The sequence below is a fragment of the Dermacentor silvarum genome, chromosome 8, assembly GCF_013339745.2.
Source record: "Dermacentor silvarum isolate Dsil-2018 chromosome 8, BIME_Dsil_1.4, whole genome shotgun sequence".
NCBI classification, from domain to species: Eukaryota; Metazoa; Arthropoda; class Arachnida; order Ixodida; family Ixodidae; genus Dermacentor; species Dermacentor silvarum.
This window is the reverse complement of record NC_051161.1, coordinates 48,940,689-48,959,228: the sequence shown is the minus strand read 5'-3', so window position 1 is coordinate 48,959,228 and position 18,540 is coordinate 48,940,689. Positions and strand designations below refer to the sequence as shown.

The 18,540-nt window shown below is 45.2% G+C and overlaps 1 protein-coding gene across 1 annotated transcript in view; it reads right to left on the bottom strand.

The window, feature by feature from the left end:
- Positions 1-2,530: 2,530 nt before the first annotated feature.
- The window catches only part of LOC119461178 (leucine-rich repeats and immunoglobulin-like domains protein 3), a 106,869-nt gene continuing 90,859 nt past the window's right edge, over positions 2,531-18,540 (bottom strand). The window contains exons 5-19 of the mRNA XM_037722397.2: positions 17,757-17,900; positions 16,753-16,896; positions 16,042-16,113; positions 15,879-15,950; positions 15,245-15,388; positions 14,467-14,694; positions 13,309-13,472; positions 12,381-12,520; positions 11,878-12,055; positions 10,917-11,198; positions 10,048-10,323; positions 9,016-9,297; positions 8,381-8,494; positions 7,112-7,582; positions 2,531-6,578 (exon numbers count right to left, since the gene is read on the bottom strand). Coding sequence (XP_037578325.1) covers positions 6,322-6,578; positions 7,112-7,582; positions 8,381-8,494; positions 9,016-9,297; positions 10,048-10,323; positions 10,917-11,198; positions 11,878-12,055; positions 12,381-12,520; positions 13,309-13,472; positions 14,467-14,694; positions 15,245-15,388; positions 15,879-15,950; positions 16,042-16,113; positions 16,753-16,896; positions 17,757-17,900 — 2,968 coding nt within the window. The 3' untranslated portion in view covers positions 2,531-6,321. The remainder of the gene's footprint in view (positions 6,579-7,111; positions 7,583-8,380; positions 8,495-9,015; positions 9,298-10,047; positions 10,324-10,916; positions 11,199-11,877; positions 12,056-12,380; positions 12,521-13,308; positions 13,473-14,466; positions 14,695-15,244; positions 15,389-15,878; positions 15,951-16,041; positions 16,114-16,752; positions 16,897-17,756; positions 17,901-18,540) is intronic.

Here is an 18,540-nt window from a genome sequence, read left to right as displayed (position 1 = left end):
TGACCATTGAAATCAAGGATTATTGAAATCCGCGAGCGCCATTGGTATTCTTTCGCGAGCTCGCACAAAGGAGCCCGTTAAGCTCGCACATTTCAATAGCCTTTGATTGAAAGTGACTGCATAGAGCAAGTAGACGCAATTTCTGCTTCATTGCAGGGGAGCACGGCTCGGCGCCTATCGCCTTTGGTTTCAGTGGTCATTGAAAGTGAGTGCGTGACTGCAGTAAAACCTAACTGGCGTGTAGCTGTCAAATTTTACGTTCCAAATCTTAATTCTCAAGGCCATTTCATTATCCTAAAGCTGAACTAAATAATATCAGTGTTGAAAATTTGCGTTAATAATTTTTGCAGACCGAGTATGAATGCTGCTACAATGCGACATTGCCTTATGTTCGTTTTGCTTGTGTGTTGTGTTTATTGGATCTACAGTAAATCGGAGGTTCGTCTTGCAGGCTTATCAGGTGTAGCACTGAAACCTTTGTGCAGTACAAATATGAAATAGTGTGGTCAGAGTTTTCATAATTGAGGGGTGTGTATTTGTCCGTTTACACCAAGCAAATTGTTTCTGTTGAAACAGACATCAAAAAATCTCCGTCAGCACAGTTCTGCCACATCAAGTGGAATACTTAAGAGGCCAACATTTCTTGCATGCCAAACCGCAGTCTAACTGCTAGCCTATTGACATCTCACTAATTGACTTTCTAATTAGTGATATGGGTGCAAATGTGCCAGTAGCAGAATCGAAGCCAGCAATAATAAAGTCATATCCATTTAGCAGCAATCCTGTGTGCACCAGTCTTGAGAAATTCATCTCTGTAAATCAGTGGCAAAACACATCAATGTTGCAGTTAAACCTTATCAGCACTGTGGAAGATTGTCAGTTTCGACTTTCCAGTTGTTTACATTATAAAGAGGCAGCCTGTTACATTTACAGGAAAGTCCTACATGTACGGGCTAAAACTTGTGCTGAGGTCAATTAAGTACGAAGTTTAAATGCTTGCATCTTGGTGACCACGAGTGGCTTTCCAAATTAACCTCGGTCTTAAAAACTGAGGCTCGCGATATTGCCAGAAATGGGTGCCCTGTTGATGCCTGGCACGGGTTCTTGTGTTCATACTTTTCTTTACACTGATAGTAGAGATACTCGTGTTCCACTGTTGTAACTGTGAAAAATGTTTGTGCAAGTAAAGCTGTAAACAGGTTTGAAGTTTTTGTGTTCCCTGCCTCAACGAGAGGCTGCATTACCTGCTGCTTTCCATGCACGAAGAGGGAGGGAGTACAGCCTCGCATCAAACAATTTCAATAGTGGGTGACTGACCCCCGTATTCAGAAATGCAACTTCGCTTCAAGTCCGTGCTTGACTTGAGTTAAGTGACGCCTATTGTGAACACGCCGAAGCAAACGCAATGAACGTCCAGGGCATGTTCACAATAGGCGTCACTTAATTCAAGTCAAGCACGGACTTGAAGCGAAGTTGCATTTCTGAATACGGGGGTGAATGGTGTTGCCAGTGAATCAAATAGCTCAGTAAACTGGCCCAATGTTGGGTTGACATTGTTCGATGCACGGCCAATGGGGCCCTGACATGTGGCATTACATCAGCCTGATTTGTTGTTGCTAGGTGAGCTACATAACTGACATTTAAAGGAGCACAGACACATTTTCCACTTGCGGGAATTTTGAACACACTTCTCCCACGTAAAAGGATGACATGTATTAAGTTGGAGAAACGCGAGATATATTCATACTACTTATGTTGCTCTCAATACGCCAGACATAGGCAAGCCAATATATAAGTATCAACATAGCCACTCTGTGTACCGAAACTATAACTTGGTCATAGAAACAAGCATTGTAGTAATTTATTTAGGGTACCCTGACACTCGCCATTGTATTTTATAGGGCTTAGAGGGTTTAGACAAAAAAGAAAAAAAAATTACAAGTAGGAAACCTCATGTCTGCTTATTCCTGTATATAGCCAGACACTGCAGCTGCTGACCAGTGTCGATCGTCAGTGAGCAGAACAGGTGGCAAGTAACACATGAAAAATGCTGCCAAGCTAGGCTGCTTAGTATAGCTGTGGTGCTAAGCATATCAAAATATAAAGCAGCAAAAAATGCAGTACACCATCAAGATTGTTATATGTTCCTGTTGTTCGTTGCCGTTAAGTGTGAAGTAATGCATAGTGAGTGTCAACAGGAATTCCTCAAGTGCAAACATGCTTCCTAACACTTGTAAGTTATACTCTGCAGACATTATTAAAGCTATCCATATGATGTCATTATTAATGGAGGCTTCAAAATGGCCATATACACACAAAAACCGGGGTCCTTAGTGCACCTCACAGACAACAATGGTAAAGTTGCAAAGCGGTGTTGCAAGTTGCTGTGGCTTTAGTTTCAGGAAACATGCACAATGTATTGCAACAAACTCCAAGGCATATCCAGGAGACCGTGACAGTTGTCACTGTTGAAAGGGGGCGGCACTTGATGTCTGCTCTGGGTGTTAATTCAATGATCAGGACAAAGACATACTGTGCATACTGAGTTTTATTACAACTCTTTATATTGCCACTGCATATTGCAACAAACAAACAATACTAAATATATCTTCGGGTCTTTTAAAAACGTGTCACCATTGTTTATGGCAAAAAAAGCATGTGAAACAGAAAAAAAAAAGAAAACTAACATCAACAAGGCTGATAAATTTGGCAAAAACGGTGAATTCAGAAAGTAACAAATGCAACACGTTCACAGCATGAGCAACACAAGATGTCACTGATTCTCTCCGTCTTGATCAAGGCTGGCTGTAAAACCATCACTGGCTTCCATTTACAGTCTATAAGACAACGTAGGCGAACTCAGACATTCTGAGAACACATATGGCACTATTGAGAGTAAGAAAAAAAAAAAAAAAAGGACTGGTTTTAGACCGTTGACATATTGCAGTGGCACTATATCCATCACTTTTCTCTGCGAAAAAAAAAAAAAATGTAGTCTTAAATACACTTACTTACAATTTGCTATCTACAATACCAAATATGTATATTATATATCAACACCAAAGAAACAATCGCCCTTTGGAACTTCGGGAAAAAGTAGGTGGCGGACCCTGACACACGATGATTGGCACTGGGCATTGCAGCTTGCAGAAAAAAAAAATTAAATAATAAAATCATAGACAGTATAAATCAAGCAGATGGGGAATGTTTTCCTCAGTTATTTTTTTTTTTTCCTGGCAATACAACTGACCTCAGTGCCTTCCTGAGTGGAACTGTACAAAATATGGCTTGCACATCAGTCTTACACAACAGACCCTTGCCATATCTTCAGAGGAAACAAGTTAAATACCAAAGGAACGGGAAGCAATGGTACAACCTTAAAACCTAAGATTTCCATGAGCAGATTTTAAAAGAATATTAGGCATGTGCGAGCTTTTATGGACAAAGCTCAGCCGAGAGAATACACTGCGAAATCGAATGTCTTGGCAATATCCTTTATCAGCTGCGAAACGGCCAGTGAACACCAATCGAGCACACTTTTTTCGACGTCCCAGCGTACGAGTCGTCGTCCTCTTTTGCAGCTACAACAAACGTTTGCGCGTCCCCATTGCCTGTATGAAAACATTCTCCCTGCGAGCATGGGCCATCGCTTTTTAAATAAAACTATATGTTCTCTGGACATTGACTAATGCTACAATGATCTCGCCGTTGCGAGGGCTATACAGCTATGTACAACTGCTTGTATGTATTTACACTTGACTGCGATGATTATGAAACACTGACGACACTTGAGCTAACGCACTTTCAAAGGCTAGTAGTCTCCGCCTTGGGACCAATTTCTGAGCACACTCGGGTTTTCAGAGTCTGCTGTCCCTACACCTTGCCCGCAGTAGTGTAGCACCGGTGAGATTTGTACACATGCACGCACTATCTCCTAGTCTCGTTCATCACGGTGCACGTCACGAGAATTTGAAACCGAGAATTTGACCCACGTGAGAATTCGGTTAATGCCCAAACGTGTAACATAAGCTGCTGAACAGATCACCAGTGAACAACGCTTAAGAGGACAAAAAAAAAAAAAAGGAAAAAAGAGACAGAAACATAGTGGGGCCACAGTGAGCGCGGGACGCTTTCCTTGAAAATATGCAGGTACTTCGTGTTGTAGTATTTTGTCGATAACAATTCACAACCCACCAAGAATGCTTTCTTTTGCACCGGAGAAGAAAAGCCGAGAGCTCTTTCCTGTGGCCACTCGCGCATATTCCGTCTTGGTTGCAACCTCTATCAATCGTGGCGGCATTTTCTGAAGGGTAAGTAATGATGACAACTAAGCTCAAATCACTCTTTTTTTTCTTGTTTTTCACGCACCAGTTTGTACGCGATAGCATTTTTGCAGGTGCAGCCACCTTTACTGATTGGGAACGGCCGAGGGTTAGTATCTAGGCACAGAAGCTAGTGTCCTCACCGTGAGGACAGCGCATTGACCAAATGTCGGCCAGGCATACACCACTATATGTCACCATCAGCAGTGACAACAGTGCTCCTCTTTCCTTTTTGGCACCTTCCTTTCTGAAACAGCTTTGAATGAGACACCCAACCTAAACTATATACATAAGACTAACAGAGGGAGGCTGGACTCTGGTTCCCCCACGTGGACACGTGGGCAGCAGCCTTCGCATTCCCGTCGATGCTGCACAAAGAGTCTGCTTTACAGCTGCTTTTCGCAGGTGTGCAGGTGCAACTTGCAAACCTTCTGTCCAGCAGCCGATGATGAGACAGACCGAACGTGGCTAACTACGCGAGGCATGAAACGTTAAAATACACTCGACACCAGTGACGTGACTATGTTACAAGACACTGTAACCCCTAGGAACAAATGGGTTTACGAGCAATTCCACAGATATGTAGTACAACCACGGAGACAACCATTTATTTATACACGATGACTTGTTTCTTTCTTAAATTAAGAGAGGTGGTGGTGGTGTTGTCGGTGCTCTGCTATGTACATTATGTAGCTAAAACTCTCTCCCCATCCCCGAAACCCCTCGACGACATCGTCTTCCACTACACTATGTACACGGACATGGAGAAAATATACATGGAGAAAATATACATGTGCACATATAACAGCACGACGACAGGTAACCATTTTTTTTTTCTTCTTCTTCTCCTTAAAACATGGCACAGGATAGCACATCTCCCTCAACTTGGAAATGGTAGGCACGAGAGCCACATTCGTAGCACCCCTCTTCCGTCACTCGGGTTTCCTCCTTAATATTACATCTTTGGCTGCTCTGCAACAAGCGAGGCGCCGCAGTCTTGCATCACTGGGGGTATGCGTTATCTCGGACGAGCGCTTGTATGGGAGGGAGCCACTGGCCACACAAGCTGACGAAATATGCGATTCCTGAAGTAGGCTTGCCTTATGTACAGCCCCCCCCCACCCCAAACGCCCAGATTTTTCTTTGCAATGAAGTGAAACTGTGGGAAACAAAACAACATGTGGAAAAAAGATGGCCTGAATGCAAGGGAAAGTAGCACGACTTTGAGCGCATTTGCATCAAATATAGCCACACACACATATACACACAAAAAAAAAGGAGACTCTACTGATGCAACGAACACTTCTGTAGCATTCAAACAGTGCCCAGTGGTTACTGCAGCTTGAAAACTTGACCATGTTAACACAATGAAAAGATTTCTCTGTAAACTGCCTCCCCCTGTGATGCAAGACTGGTCTCCAGCACAATTTTAAAAAAGACGGGGCATTTCTGGAATTTTTACACGAGCGCAGTGCACGTTTGCGTGCAGCGAGCGAACACTTCAGCAAATGGTGGCTGGCCAAACCCTGTTTAGCAATGATCCATTTGCTGGGCGATGCCAATCGTGTTTGCCTCTTGGCACGTGTGCAAATCAGCATGCAAACAGAGGGCGCATCTTTGTATGCCACTCTGCCTGCCAGCATTCATTGCTCTTAGCCGGTTCCGACTGTACTTGACAGTAGCTGACCTCTACTGAGCACCAAGCCAACCAACATAGGTAGTCGCAGGTTGGTTGGTTGCCTCGGCGCGACGAACTGCATAGTGCCCAACATTCCATTGCCAATACTGAGCACCACTGCAACCAATCATTTGCTTTACCAGATGCGAGTGATGTGGCTAATAACACTAGCTGTGTGCACCTAATGTATTCTCTCACGAAACAGGCCAGCCACTGAATGCTCAAGTGTTCCCTACAATGCACCCACGGCAACAATGCACTACCCCATTTGTGCTGGGTACATTCCGGCAGCTGCCACTGCTGCCACTGCTGCTGCTGCTGCTATACCACCGAAGCCATTGTGGTTGGTGCCTGACGAGCAGGGGACGGTTGTGGTGGCCTCTTGCTGCCAATGATCAGGGTTGCTCTACTGCGCCGCCTGCCCGGTGAGAGGTGGACGTCTGTCACGGCGGGCTGCTGTTCAGCAGCTGCGGCAGACGCCACGTCCTGTTGACTGACCGAGGCTGGTGTGAGGCAGCACGACTGCTGGGAACCAGCCCCGCTGACTGTTGCTATGCTGCCTCCATTGATGACAACCTCTACGCAAAGGAATCAAAGGAAATGAATGAATGAGTGAATGAATGAATGATGCTTTAACTTCAGTAAATCTCTCCCCGTTTATTACTACAAACTTTCATTTTGTTAAGAGGACTGATAGCTGCACGAGTTAGATGGGGTTCATTTCCTGGGAATTGCTGCATTTCTAACGCAACGCAGTCGCAACCCGTTATGACGGACTTGCTTCCTACACCAAAATACTTTCGTTATATCCAATATTCGTTATAAGCATATACTGGCCACCCTCTGATATCGGTGAGAAACAGTTATTTTACTTCATAATATATCCAATGATTTGTTATATCAGTCATCGTTATCAAGAGGTTCAGCAGCGTTTAGTTTCCAAACCCACAAAGTTGTTTCAAGCGAAAAGAAGAAAGTTTATCATTCCCATGCTGGCTGAACCATGCCATACTTGCACTTTCCATAGATACTAGCGCCAGATTTGCCTCTAGTGATTTTTTGCAGGAAACTGTATGACATGGCCCACAGAGCTACCTTCTCATGCACGTACCTCTGGGCTGCAGCCTGCAATGCAGGGATGCTGAACTCCAGCTGCGCACACTTCGAGGAAACGTGGAGAAGCCAGAGTCCCGCTCATCACTGCTGCCGCCACGACCACCACTGGCGCCGCTTGCTCCGCTGCTCTCGCTGCTCGCACTGGAACCGCGGCGCACACGGACGTGCCGGCGGGCGAGCGGTACGGATGCTGCTCTTGGCGCCGCCAGCTGGCCCTCCGAGAGGGACCGGGCCTGTCCATTCGCCGACGCTGTTCGCGAATGGACGGGGGAGGGAGAGCTGCTGGGAGGGCAAGGCCGTCCAAGTGCAATGGGATGCCTCGTCAAATGCCGCAACGTCGTCTGCTCCAGCAGAGTGCCTGTCGCCGCCCGGGGCTGGAAACTTGTCAGCGTTGCCCGCACATGGGGAGGGCTCGGCTGAGTACTGCTGCTGCCGCTTGCAGAGCTCAGACTGCCTTCTCGCCGACCTGGTGAGGAGAAGAGTGGCCACAGGTAGGAAATTAGGTTAAATTCTGGGGCTTCGTGTGCAAGAACTACGATCTGATTATGAGGCACACCATAGTAGGAGACTCCGGATTAAGTTTGACCACACGGGGTCCTTTAATGTGTACCTAAATCTAAAGTACATGAGTGTTCTTGCATTTCACCCCCATGGAAATGCGGCCGCCACAGCTGGCACTCGACCCCAAGACCTCATGCTCACCAGCAGAATGCCATAGCTGCTGAGCTATTGTGGGGGTGTCACAGATGAAAAGGGCTTTCATAATTGGCTAACAAGCGTGACAGCCAGCTGAAGACTATAGCTGGCCTTCAGAAGGCTACTGGTTTTTAGAGTGCCCACTGCAAGACACTGCAACTGCTCCAAGTACAACATAACGGGTACAGTCGAACCCGGATATATCGAACCAACATATAATGAATTATTGTGTATATGGAACAGCTGTAAAATCCCCTTGAAAATCTCTGTATAAAAATTTTTATTTTATATATCGAATTACCTATACATCGAACTTTTTTGTGATCCCCTTCAGATTCGTTATATCCGGATTAGACTGTATCTTAATTCTTTGTGCACTTATAGAGTATTCTTATTGGCAGCAGGCTTCAGCCATCAGCTAATCTCGCAGCAAATAAAAGCAATGAAACTACCATTACTGTGGAAAATGGAGCTCTACAAGAATTGTATGCCAAAAACGAAAACGCTTTTAGCATGCAATAGTCTGTGGCATAGAGGAAGGGCAACGCAGATAGCGTGGGGCACTGACCTCGTGCAAAGAAAGGCATCCTGCTTGCCCCCAGAATGAACGTTTGACTACTTGTGTCCACTTGGGAGCCCAGGTCATCACAACTCTGGTGCCCGCTCTCCTTGCTTGAATGGTCTGCAAAGATGAAACACAGCGAAACATTATGAAGGTACACCTAATCTCACATGCATTCGGCATCATTCCAGGCCAGCACTACTGGCTTGCAAATGTGTCTTGCATGAATGTGCTCTGTCCAGACTCGTTCTCCCACCAGGAGCTCTCAAAAAAGAGGGAACACCTTGACTGACTTCCTACAGTTCAGTAACTGGCCAGGCCACAATAATTGCATGACAGTGATGATCAATGACGCGGGCACGAGTTTCGAACTGCTGCGCAGAATAAGCATCAAGCTCCGCGGAATGCGATATTCTTGGTAAAATTTTTGTTAGAAAGATGAATCTAGTTCGTTATATCCATAGGCAGGACAATTTTAGTTCGTTAAAACAAGGTATTGAATTTATAAATCCCTATGGGGATTCCAACAGGAATTCTATTAACTTTGTTATATTTATTATTTCGTAATATTCTGTTTCGCTATAAATAGGTGTGAACGTATTGCCTTAACAGCACTTGCTTTAAGAAAGTCCAGGACTTACCAGAACCCGAGTCAGCACAGATGTCCCGTGTCACATGGATGTCACCGGCATCAGCCTCGGCTGTGAGAAATGGCTCCTGCTCGGGAGGCCTTCTCGGAGGTTCCGTAGGAGGCGGGGCTTCTGGAAGTGTGTTGCAGGTAGGCCGTTGCCTCTTGCGCGTCTTGTAGATGATAAACACCCAGACCAGGGAAGTCCCCACGATGCAGACGACAACCACAATCACCACTATGCCCGTGGTCATGCCTTCCGCATCAGGACCCAGGGGCCCCAGTGAGGACTTGGCTGCACATTGCAATGAACAAAGGCACGTCAGTTAAGGCAACACTCCCGAGTAGGTTCACACAAACTTCACCACTGATCACCAGGGGGCGGTACTCTCGGTTGTTGACTTTCGGGGATAAAATCATGTTCATGGGTTTTCACGCGACTAGCATTAGGGCATTCTTGAGCAAACACTTTTGGAGATACTTTCACTTTCGCGAGATTTCATGTGACTGGCACTGGACGTTTTGGTGTCAATGGGTGACAGCGTTCATGGCACAATGTTAAGCATCCTGTCTAGGCGCAGCACCAGGAACGTTGTTGCCTGTAAACACCAACACATTCAGTACTAGTTATGCGAAATCTCATGAAAGTGAAAGTATAGCATCAGCGAAAGTGATTCTCCGAAAATACCACCCTTAGATGCATCAGCGTCTACGGGCGACACCATTTCTGGGTGCTGTGCCAAGACAGCGTACTTGGTGTGCCAGAATGCTGTCGCTCGTAGATACCAATGCATCCAGTGCAATTTGCGCAAAACCTCGTGAAACTGACTAAATCCCAAAACTGAACAACCGAGAATAATTTGCCAGAATGTATATTGAATGCAGCGTGAATACACTGTTGTGACATTTTACATTCTCAATAGAGCACGATCGATAGTATTATCGATATAAATGGCGCACTGTCGATAGTACTACCGATTATGACTAAACTACCGATGGTATTGATAGTACTATCAATAGTTTTGCTTAACTACTGTACACTCACCTGGCACCACCTTGAGGAGAGACAGCCCCCTCTCAATGCCCAGGGTGTTGGTCATCTCGCAAGCGTACTGGCCCGAGTCCGTCGTCCTACTGTCAGTGATTACCAGCAGCTGCGCTTCAGCCACAAGGAAGTGCCGCTCAGTGGCCACCAGGGGTGCTCCGTCCTTGAGCCAGGTGAGACGTGGCTTGGGGCTGCCAGATGACAGGCACTCTAGCACCGCCGTGTCTCCGGCTGCCACCAGCTTGCTTCGCATGGGACGCACAAACGCTGGGGCCTCTGCGGACGTGCGAAGCAAACATGTCAAACAAGACACACAAGCACATTGCCAGACACAGGAGGATGAAAGCCCAGGTGGCTTTAGACCAGAGTTACGTCATTTTTTTGCAACGCTCCTGAAAAGGTGGCCCCAGGATCACTACTGAAGAAAGGTTGCTGCACGCTTACTTTATAAGAGGTACAGAATACCATTACATTTATTTTTATTTATTTTTTTTTAAGAGAGAGAAAAGAACGAAAAGGCACACTATACAGTCAAAGTTACAAGCTGTCATCATGCTGGTATACCACACAGTTGTACACCCCCGTATGCAATGCCCTCAAGGTCCTTAATAAACAATAAATGAAATCCAATAAAATAACTAAATGTGCCTCCCTGTGGTGCCTGAATCTGCATGCACTAGAACGTCCTGGCTCATCACTTCAGCACAATATCATATTTCGAACTGTTAGTACAGACTAGAAACAGTACGCAAATCGCACACTCAAGTCTGTCGAAAACAGCTTCACGAACATTCCTCATAGCAAGCATGCGAGAAGTTTGGAAGAAGAGAAAGGTGCGAGAGAAGATGAGAAAGAAGCAGGACACTCACCGAGCACAGTTAGCGTGGCATTGGCACGAACCACGCCAGCTCGACTGCGGGCGGTGCAGGTGTAGACACCCGAGTCGGCTGCCTTCAGGCCCACCACAAAGAAGACATCATCGGTGGGCATGACATGCATCCGGCGTTCCCTGGCAGCTGGGAAATCATCCCCTCCATCCTTTTGCCACGACACCGTGGGTGTTGGCTGGCCCGTGGCACCACACTCCAATCGTGCTGTTCCTCCGGCACGCACCGTCAGGTTCGAAGGAGTCTTCACAAACGAGGGTAGCACTGCAGTGTGGACAAGTAAAAAAAAAAGTACAAAATAAACACAATGCATACAGTTAGCTGCACAAGTGCAAGAAAACCCCACTTTTTTTTTTTTTTTTACAGAATAAGCATTGCACTCCTTTTGAGTAAGTGCTGCTCCACAAACGGTAAAGCTTGCGACACTGACCTCACCAGAAATTACACTGGCAGTGCATTCTTGCTTCAAGCTCTACAGCATCGAACCTGCTCTTACCTTTACAGCAAGTGAAGCTTGTGGGTCGCTGTTTCGAGATTCTTGCGAAGCTAAAGTGCATTGGACATACATCTTCCTAGCCACATACACAGTATATAGCTTTACACTGGGCGACTTGATAAAACAGCAAGTGTGGACATTTCCACACCTGCTGTCTGCAGCACTTTCAGTTCGGTAGCTTCCACACGTGTGTACCATTCTGTTTACTGTGTAAGCTGTACCGTCTTAATGTAAGTTATCGCAGAGCAATGATTTCTTGGTAAGATACATAGTAAAGAGTACAGTGAACTGTTACTGCAGTGAAGGCGATGATGCTATGCTTTGTGATGCTAATCATCTGCGAAGTACTAATAAGTATATGCTAAACATGTTTACACCTGCACTTGTAACACCACATGAGTTGTGAAGCAGGGAATCTGAGACAGGGATGCCGCCGAAAACACTCACCATAAACGCTGATGTTGGACTGATTGGAGTAGACGGAGCCAAACTGGTTTCGGATCACGCACTGATACCGGCCCTCGTCTTTATTCTGGATATTTCTCAGGTGGAGGTAGCTCGTGAACACCACCACGTCGTTAGGCTCAACTTGCTCAGAGACCTCCGTCTCAACGTCAGACAGGAACTGTTTGGAACAAACAAGATATTATTAATTTTATTAAGGAAACCTTAAACTTGGCTAACACAGGCAAAGGCAGTCCATCTGCAAATACTATGTCATTTTTTTTTTTTGTGCTACGCCTGCTTTTAACTGTTGTATAGTACATTGTCTCTTCCAGTATTCCTGAATCAACTAGATCAGAGCACTATGAACAGAGCATAGGTGAAAACACTCCTTATCAACCAATAAATATGTCTAAGAAGTCATAGCATACAAGCCAGCAATGAGCTCTGTTTGATTATAAATGCTTATCACACCCAAGAGAGAAATGATGTTCCGTTTTGAATACCTTCTGCTCTTTTCTCCACTGAAACTCGAGCCTCGATGCACTTGCTGTAGCTGCCTTGCATACAAGCGTGATGTTCTGGCCCTTGAGTGCAACCTGGTTCTCGGGGCTTTGAAGCAAGATCTGAGGCTTGGGAAAGTCATCTGTTTTCATAGCAAAAGAAAAAAAGAACAGAGCAAACAGAAAATGTTAAAGTATTCATTTCACCCAGAAGAAACTAGTAGAGGTGTCATAAACTGAGAAACGGTGGGTCAAACAACTTTACAAATGTTATAGGTTTAGCTTTACGAGATTAGGAATATAGTTATGGTCAGGCCAGCAGAACATATATTGTGCTACTGTGTTATATGCTATTGTAAGGTCAAATTGATTATTCTTATTAGCGGTTATCGTTAATATTCTTGTTCAGTGTCTGTGCTTTGTTTACTGCATAGCGTTAACATTATCATATGTACCTAGCTTTATTCAACTTATCTAATCAACTTATCTTGTTATACAGACATAGTTCACATGTTTAGACTTTTATTACTGCTTGCTCGCTTTTTAAGATTGTCTATTTATGTAATAATAAGAGGCCCCCAGTCAGTTTTTTCGAAACTCTGGGACCTCATGATGTAATATTTTTGCCATGTATTCATAACTCAGCTGTGCCTTTAAAATAAACTTGACCTGGCTTAACAGGCAATGATGCCAGTGACAGTTATGATTAGGTTCAGTGTCAATAGGTATTCTCTTGCTGCTGCGCTACCATACAGGCACTGCTACGACTTCATGTAACCTCACTTTCTACATAACCAAACACATTCAAGCACCCCTGGTTCCTTAAAAAAAAAAAAATTCTCACAGTGCCATTTATTTCAGTCCATATATTACGAAAAAGATCCTCAGAATCTACGTTTACGACATGCGACTAAATCAGGTATATACATACTGCACGTGAAGTTCTCAGCTGCGATGTCGAGCACTGGCAGACCCTCGAGTGCGGGCGGGTGGCCGCACCGCACTTTGACGCTTTCCTGGAAACTCTTGCGGACAATCCATGCAGGCAGCCAGAGCAGATTGCAGTCACACAGAAGACTGCTGCTGTCCAGAAGGCTAGGAAAATAAGAAGGCCAAGTGGCAGTCAGGGAATACCATTCATGGCAAGAACATTCACGCCTTCATTGTCCTGTCATCTTTGCTGTTTGCCATGCTATTCAGAAACCAACTATACTCCTTTTCGTACATAGCAGCCAACGCTACAAAGGCATGCATTCGCAACCAAACAAAGAGTGTTAACTATGAAAGAAATATATACGGGTATGTGCCACATAATTCAATGTAACATCAAGAGTCACACTTTTATGCCACAAAATGTAGCATAATTATCGCGTGGAAGATAGCGTAGATCCGAACCTCTTTACTACCAAACAAGTGGAGTGGCACGTATCTGTTACCAGCAGTGCAGTGCTTGCGCTCATGATTGAAACCTGGTGTGTTGCACACTGAATACATGAAGGTGCACAAATAATATGTGATTTGACGTAACTTTATGCCCGCAAGCTGGAGTTGTAATATGTGAAGCAGTTGCTCCGTCGAAAACATTGTACAATCGCACAGCGAAACACGCAGGATGACATTTGTATGACCGTAACGCCTGCGTAGCTTCTACAATGCTGCCTGCCAAGTATAAAATGGATTACAGCCCAATTCTGAACTGTCGCCTGGAGGTATTCTGTGGCGTGTGAAAAGAGAAGCAGACCAGGACAGAAGAGGAAGAAGTAGACACGCTCTGGCTCGAGATCTACAGCCATAGTTACATATATCCAAATTCATACCCCCTAATACATTTCTGAAATCTTCGACTCTTAGCCAATCCCGAGCCAGCTGCTCTTAATAAACACTGCCAGTTCTTTTCAACAATTCGGCGCCGGGCACGTCGGGGCGCGCCGAAGCCGCCGGTTACGTTGGCTGCGCCGGTGCGCTGGACTACAGAGGGGTTCGTTTTCGCCAACGTGACGTAGCGTGCTCGCGCGCGCGTTACGTCGGACTATAAACGGCCCTTAAGAGTCATCGCAGCACAGAGTGAATGATGTGCTGTAGGACTCACAGGGTGGTCAGCCTTCTGCGCAGAGGAGCAAAGGTGCCCTGGCTGATGGTGGTGATCGGGTTCCTCGAGAGGTCCAGAGAACGCAGGCGGCCCAGGCCAGCAAACGCCCTCGATGTCAGCGACTTGATGAAGTTGTCGGAGAGGGTGAGAAGAGTCAGGCTGCTCAGGCCCAAGAAGGGCCCGTTCGTGTCCTCCATCGTCCACGAGAGGGCGTTGTGGTCCAGGTACCTGAAACGCATTGGTACAGTTGGGAGCATGATGAGTGGGTGCCGAGCCATCAATGACTGCAAGACTGGCGGTCAAGAACTGGAATGTCAACATATGTGTCTAAATAGAAGATCACGAAATAGCAACACATCGCGATGTATCATTAATTGTGATCCCAGAACACGAAACCTACAAAGCTGACAAATTCTTCATCATAAGCCAATTAGACCCATTGTAGGATGAAGGCCTTGTCCAAATATTTCTAGTTATCCCTATCCTATGTCAGCCAACTGCACCTTGTGCCTGGAAATTTTGTAATCCCATCATTCCATCCAAACCTCTGCCACAACCAAGTGCATTTCACTTCTCTTGACATAGCTATTCGTTACATAGCCCTATGTATTACATGAACTAACTCCACCCCCCTTCACCTTAATCTTAACTATAATATCAGCTACCTATGTATCCTCTGCAATCCCCCATACTGCCTTCTTTACATCTCTTATCATTATGCTTATCATTTTTCATTCTTCTGTCATTACAGGCTGTACTTGACTTTCTAAGCACTTACAGTTCTTTCAGTTGGTTAAGCTGCTTGAAGGCCCCTTCTTCAATGTAAGAGACCGCATTGTGTCCGAGGTAGAGAAAGCGCAGAGACTCTGCCTTCGTAAAAGTACTCTTAGTAATGGCCTGAAGGTTGTTGAAGGTCAATTCTCTGAAATATGCAAGAAAACAGGAAAATGCACCATTATTACCACTAACCAAGTGATGTGCCAGAGTTATAGACGCAGCAGCATTACACCAACACAATACATTTCCAAGTGGCCTTCTAGACCAGGGGTGGCCAAACAGCAGATTACAAGCCGCAGGCAGTTGTCCAGTTGAGGCTCCTGGACGGCTGTTTGGTCAGGCAGTCAATGTCCGTTTTAATCTAATAATATGTTACGTTCTACTGGCTTTTGCCAAACTAGGTAGTTTTGATGCACTTGTGCATCTGCTATTCTTAGAAACTAGACCAGCATTCCTTAGCAGGGAGAACAGCAGTTCTACATACTACATGATGTTAGCGTCTCAAACTCCCATGTCTTTCTGTAGCTCTAGAACAATGTGATGAACTCTTCTGTGGCTCTTTGAATATGCCTGTCTGTCCACCTGTGTGCTAGAAAGACTATTTGCACTACATCATGGCAAAAGTGAATGCTTACAAGTGGGTCAGCTTCTTGCAGTACTCCCAGCCCCCCATGTCCACCTCAGTGATGGCATTGTGGGTCAGGTTTCTGCACGGCCAAAGAAAGATGGTGAGGCTCACAAACGACACACGGAAGACTCTACAATAAAATCTCTCGGGTGCAACGGCAGCACACTTACAGCGATCTTAAAGAGGACATTCCGTACAACCACCCGTTGGTCACAGCCGTGATGTTGTTGAAATCCAGGTTACTGCACACAGTTGCAAAATGAGAAGGTCAGGGCAGGTGTTGCGCGCAAAACAAGGCACACAGCAATAGAACGCTCATTTGTGCCAGTGATTCCACCGTGCTTGAAAGAGACTGAAAGTAACTGGAGCGGTGCTTAACACTTAGCCATCACAGAACTAAGAGAATGAAATCTGTGATTACGCTGTAGAAAGTAAACCTAGTTACATGAAAAGCCAGCTACCCATACAAGCAGATAAGAAAACCAGAGATGTATTTAAAATCAGTAGTTTACTGAAAAGACAGATCATTCAAGTCTCAGAGGCATGATAAGTTTTGGTAAGCAGTAAAAAACACCATACATGGATAGAACAAACATTAACTAATGAAAAACGAGTGCAATCAATAGCCGGTCGGTAAACAAAAAAGACCGGCGCACATATGACACGCCGAGTTGTATGTCACGTCTTGCAAAAGTTAAAGCATTCCCAAAAATGACTAACCAAGGATAAAGCCCTACAACATGCTCACATAACCGACGAGTTGAGCTGACCCTGCTGTTCCACTCGCCTTAAGACCTTCTAAATGGACTGTCAAGACAACAACCTACACTGTCTCGTGTACTTGTAATATCATCAGAAAAACATCAGAGGAAACCACTCACAGAGTCTGGATCTTGCCGAGGTAGTAGAAAGCCCCATCAGAGAGGTGGCTGATGAGGTTCTTGCGTAGGCTCAGAGATTCCAATGCCTCGAGGCCCTTGAAGCTGAGGCCCTCAATTGCACGGATCCGGTTCTTGTCCAGCTCCCTGTATAAGGTTAAATAGAACGTTTGTCATGTTTCAACCCCTGTTCAGCCTGAACGGGCATGCATTTTTAAAAACAATTCCACAGATTCAGTCAAACAAAAAAACATGCTCTCTTCCTGTACATGTAAAACAATTACGCCTGGCATCATCACAAGCGAAGCATTCTAATCATGCTTTAGGATAAAACATGGCAGGTTTGTAGACGCAATAACATCCTCAAGCATCACTGTCGCTTCTCTGTGAAATGTGACTTCGGGCTTCAACATAACTGATTTGCCAATGTTATGTTTTACAGGGGCTCCCAATACAGAACTACTACATCTACTCCAACTGAACACATAATGTGAAAAACAAGCTCCACTAAAAGCAATTTTTAAAACCCGCCTCACTTAAAAATTCTGAAAACTAGCTTCACCGTGAATACATGCACTTTGAACAGCCAGTGTTGGCCATTTTTCTATCGTTGCCATCTGACTCAGACGTGCTTCCTTGGCAAGTGGAGAAGGCCTACCTACTTTGCTTGAAGTTGACTACAGTGCCTTCAGTAAGTGCCGACTAAATTACTGACACACTGGCCCAACTTATTCTAAGGCCTTTCTTTTTCCTTTTCCCCTTCCATTGCAGAGTAGCTTGACGGCAAATATACTGGGGCATGTCGCTAGGCTATTACAATATGAAGCCCTCTTGTCTGCTTTATCATCTTGAGACTGGTACAGCGATTAAGTACTTACACGAACAACAAAGTAGCGATTAAGTACTCACACAAACAACAAAGTAGCGCTATACGACATTGGTGGTCTATGAGGTGCCACCCTTTGTGACACCTCAGAAGCCATAAACAGGCCGACTGGGGAACTTACAATTGCTTGAGGCTTTTAAGATTCAGGAACAGGTTCTTGGGAATGGTGGCGAGACGATTCCTGTTGAGCTGAAGTATCTGCAAACTCGTGAGGTTGTCGAGAGAACCTTTCTCGATGCTCGAAATCTTGTTTGAACTTAGTGATCTGTGCAAGAAATAAGAGCAAACATTTTTCCACATTGGCCGAATGCCACAACATTTAGAGTTTTAAAACGGACACTTGGGCAACACAAATGAGAATTCGAGAACCATGGAGCTTTGCACAAAGGGTGCATAAGTGACAGTAACTGATGCATAACATAATGCAGAGTAACAGTGTGCACATTAACATTTGCACTGATGAGCAAACAACCTGTAAAATAGCCTGTCTGTTTGGCTGTGGTTGGGCTTCAATGAGGCTGGCTGTTTCCAACATAAAGAGTACTTTGGTCAAGGCCCAGACAAAGACCAAGACAACAAGGAATCACAGGACTGGAGTCAAAAGGGAGTCATGAGGGACTCAAATGGATTCACATGGCCAAGTTCGAGACAAAATAATCACTGGACTGCAGTTGCAAGGGTGTCAAAAGGAGGTAGACTTCTAGGTCAGCTACATTCCAAAAATTACTCTTTGCAGCATATCTTGTCTCCAAGAAATAATCATCATCTGTATTGCTTGCATTTCCTTTCTTGAAAACTCTGCGCTCACTACTTTCCTGTCAAGAATGCTGTCATGCCAATAACGAGCATGCCATTCGTCACCTGGAAGTATCGGGCACACAGCGTCAGAGAAAGGAAAGGCACAC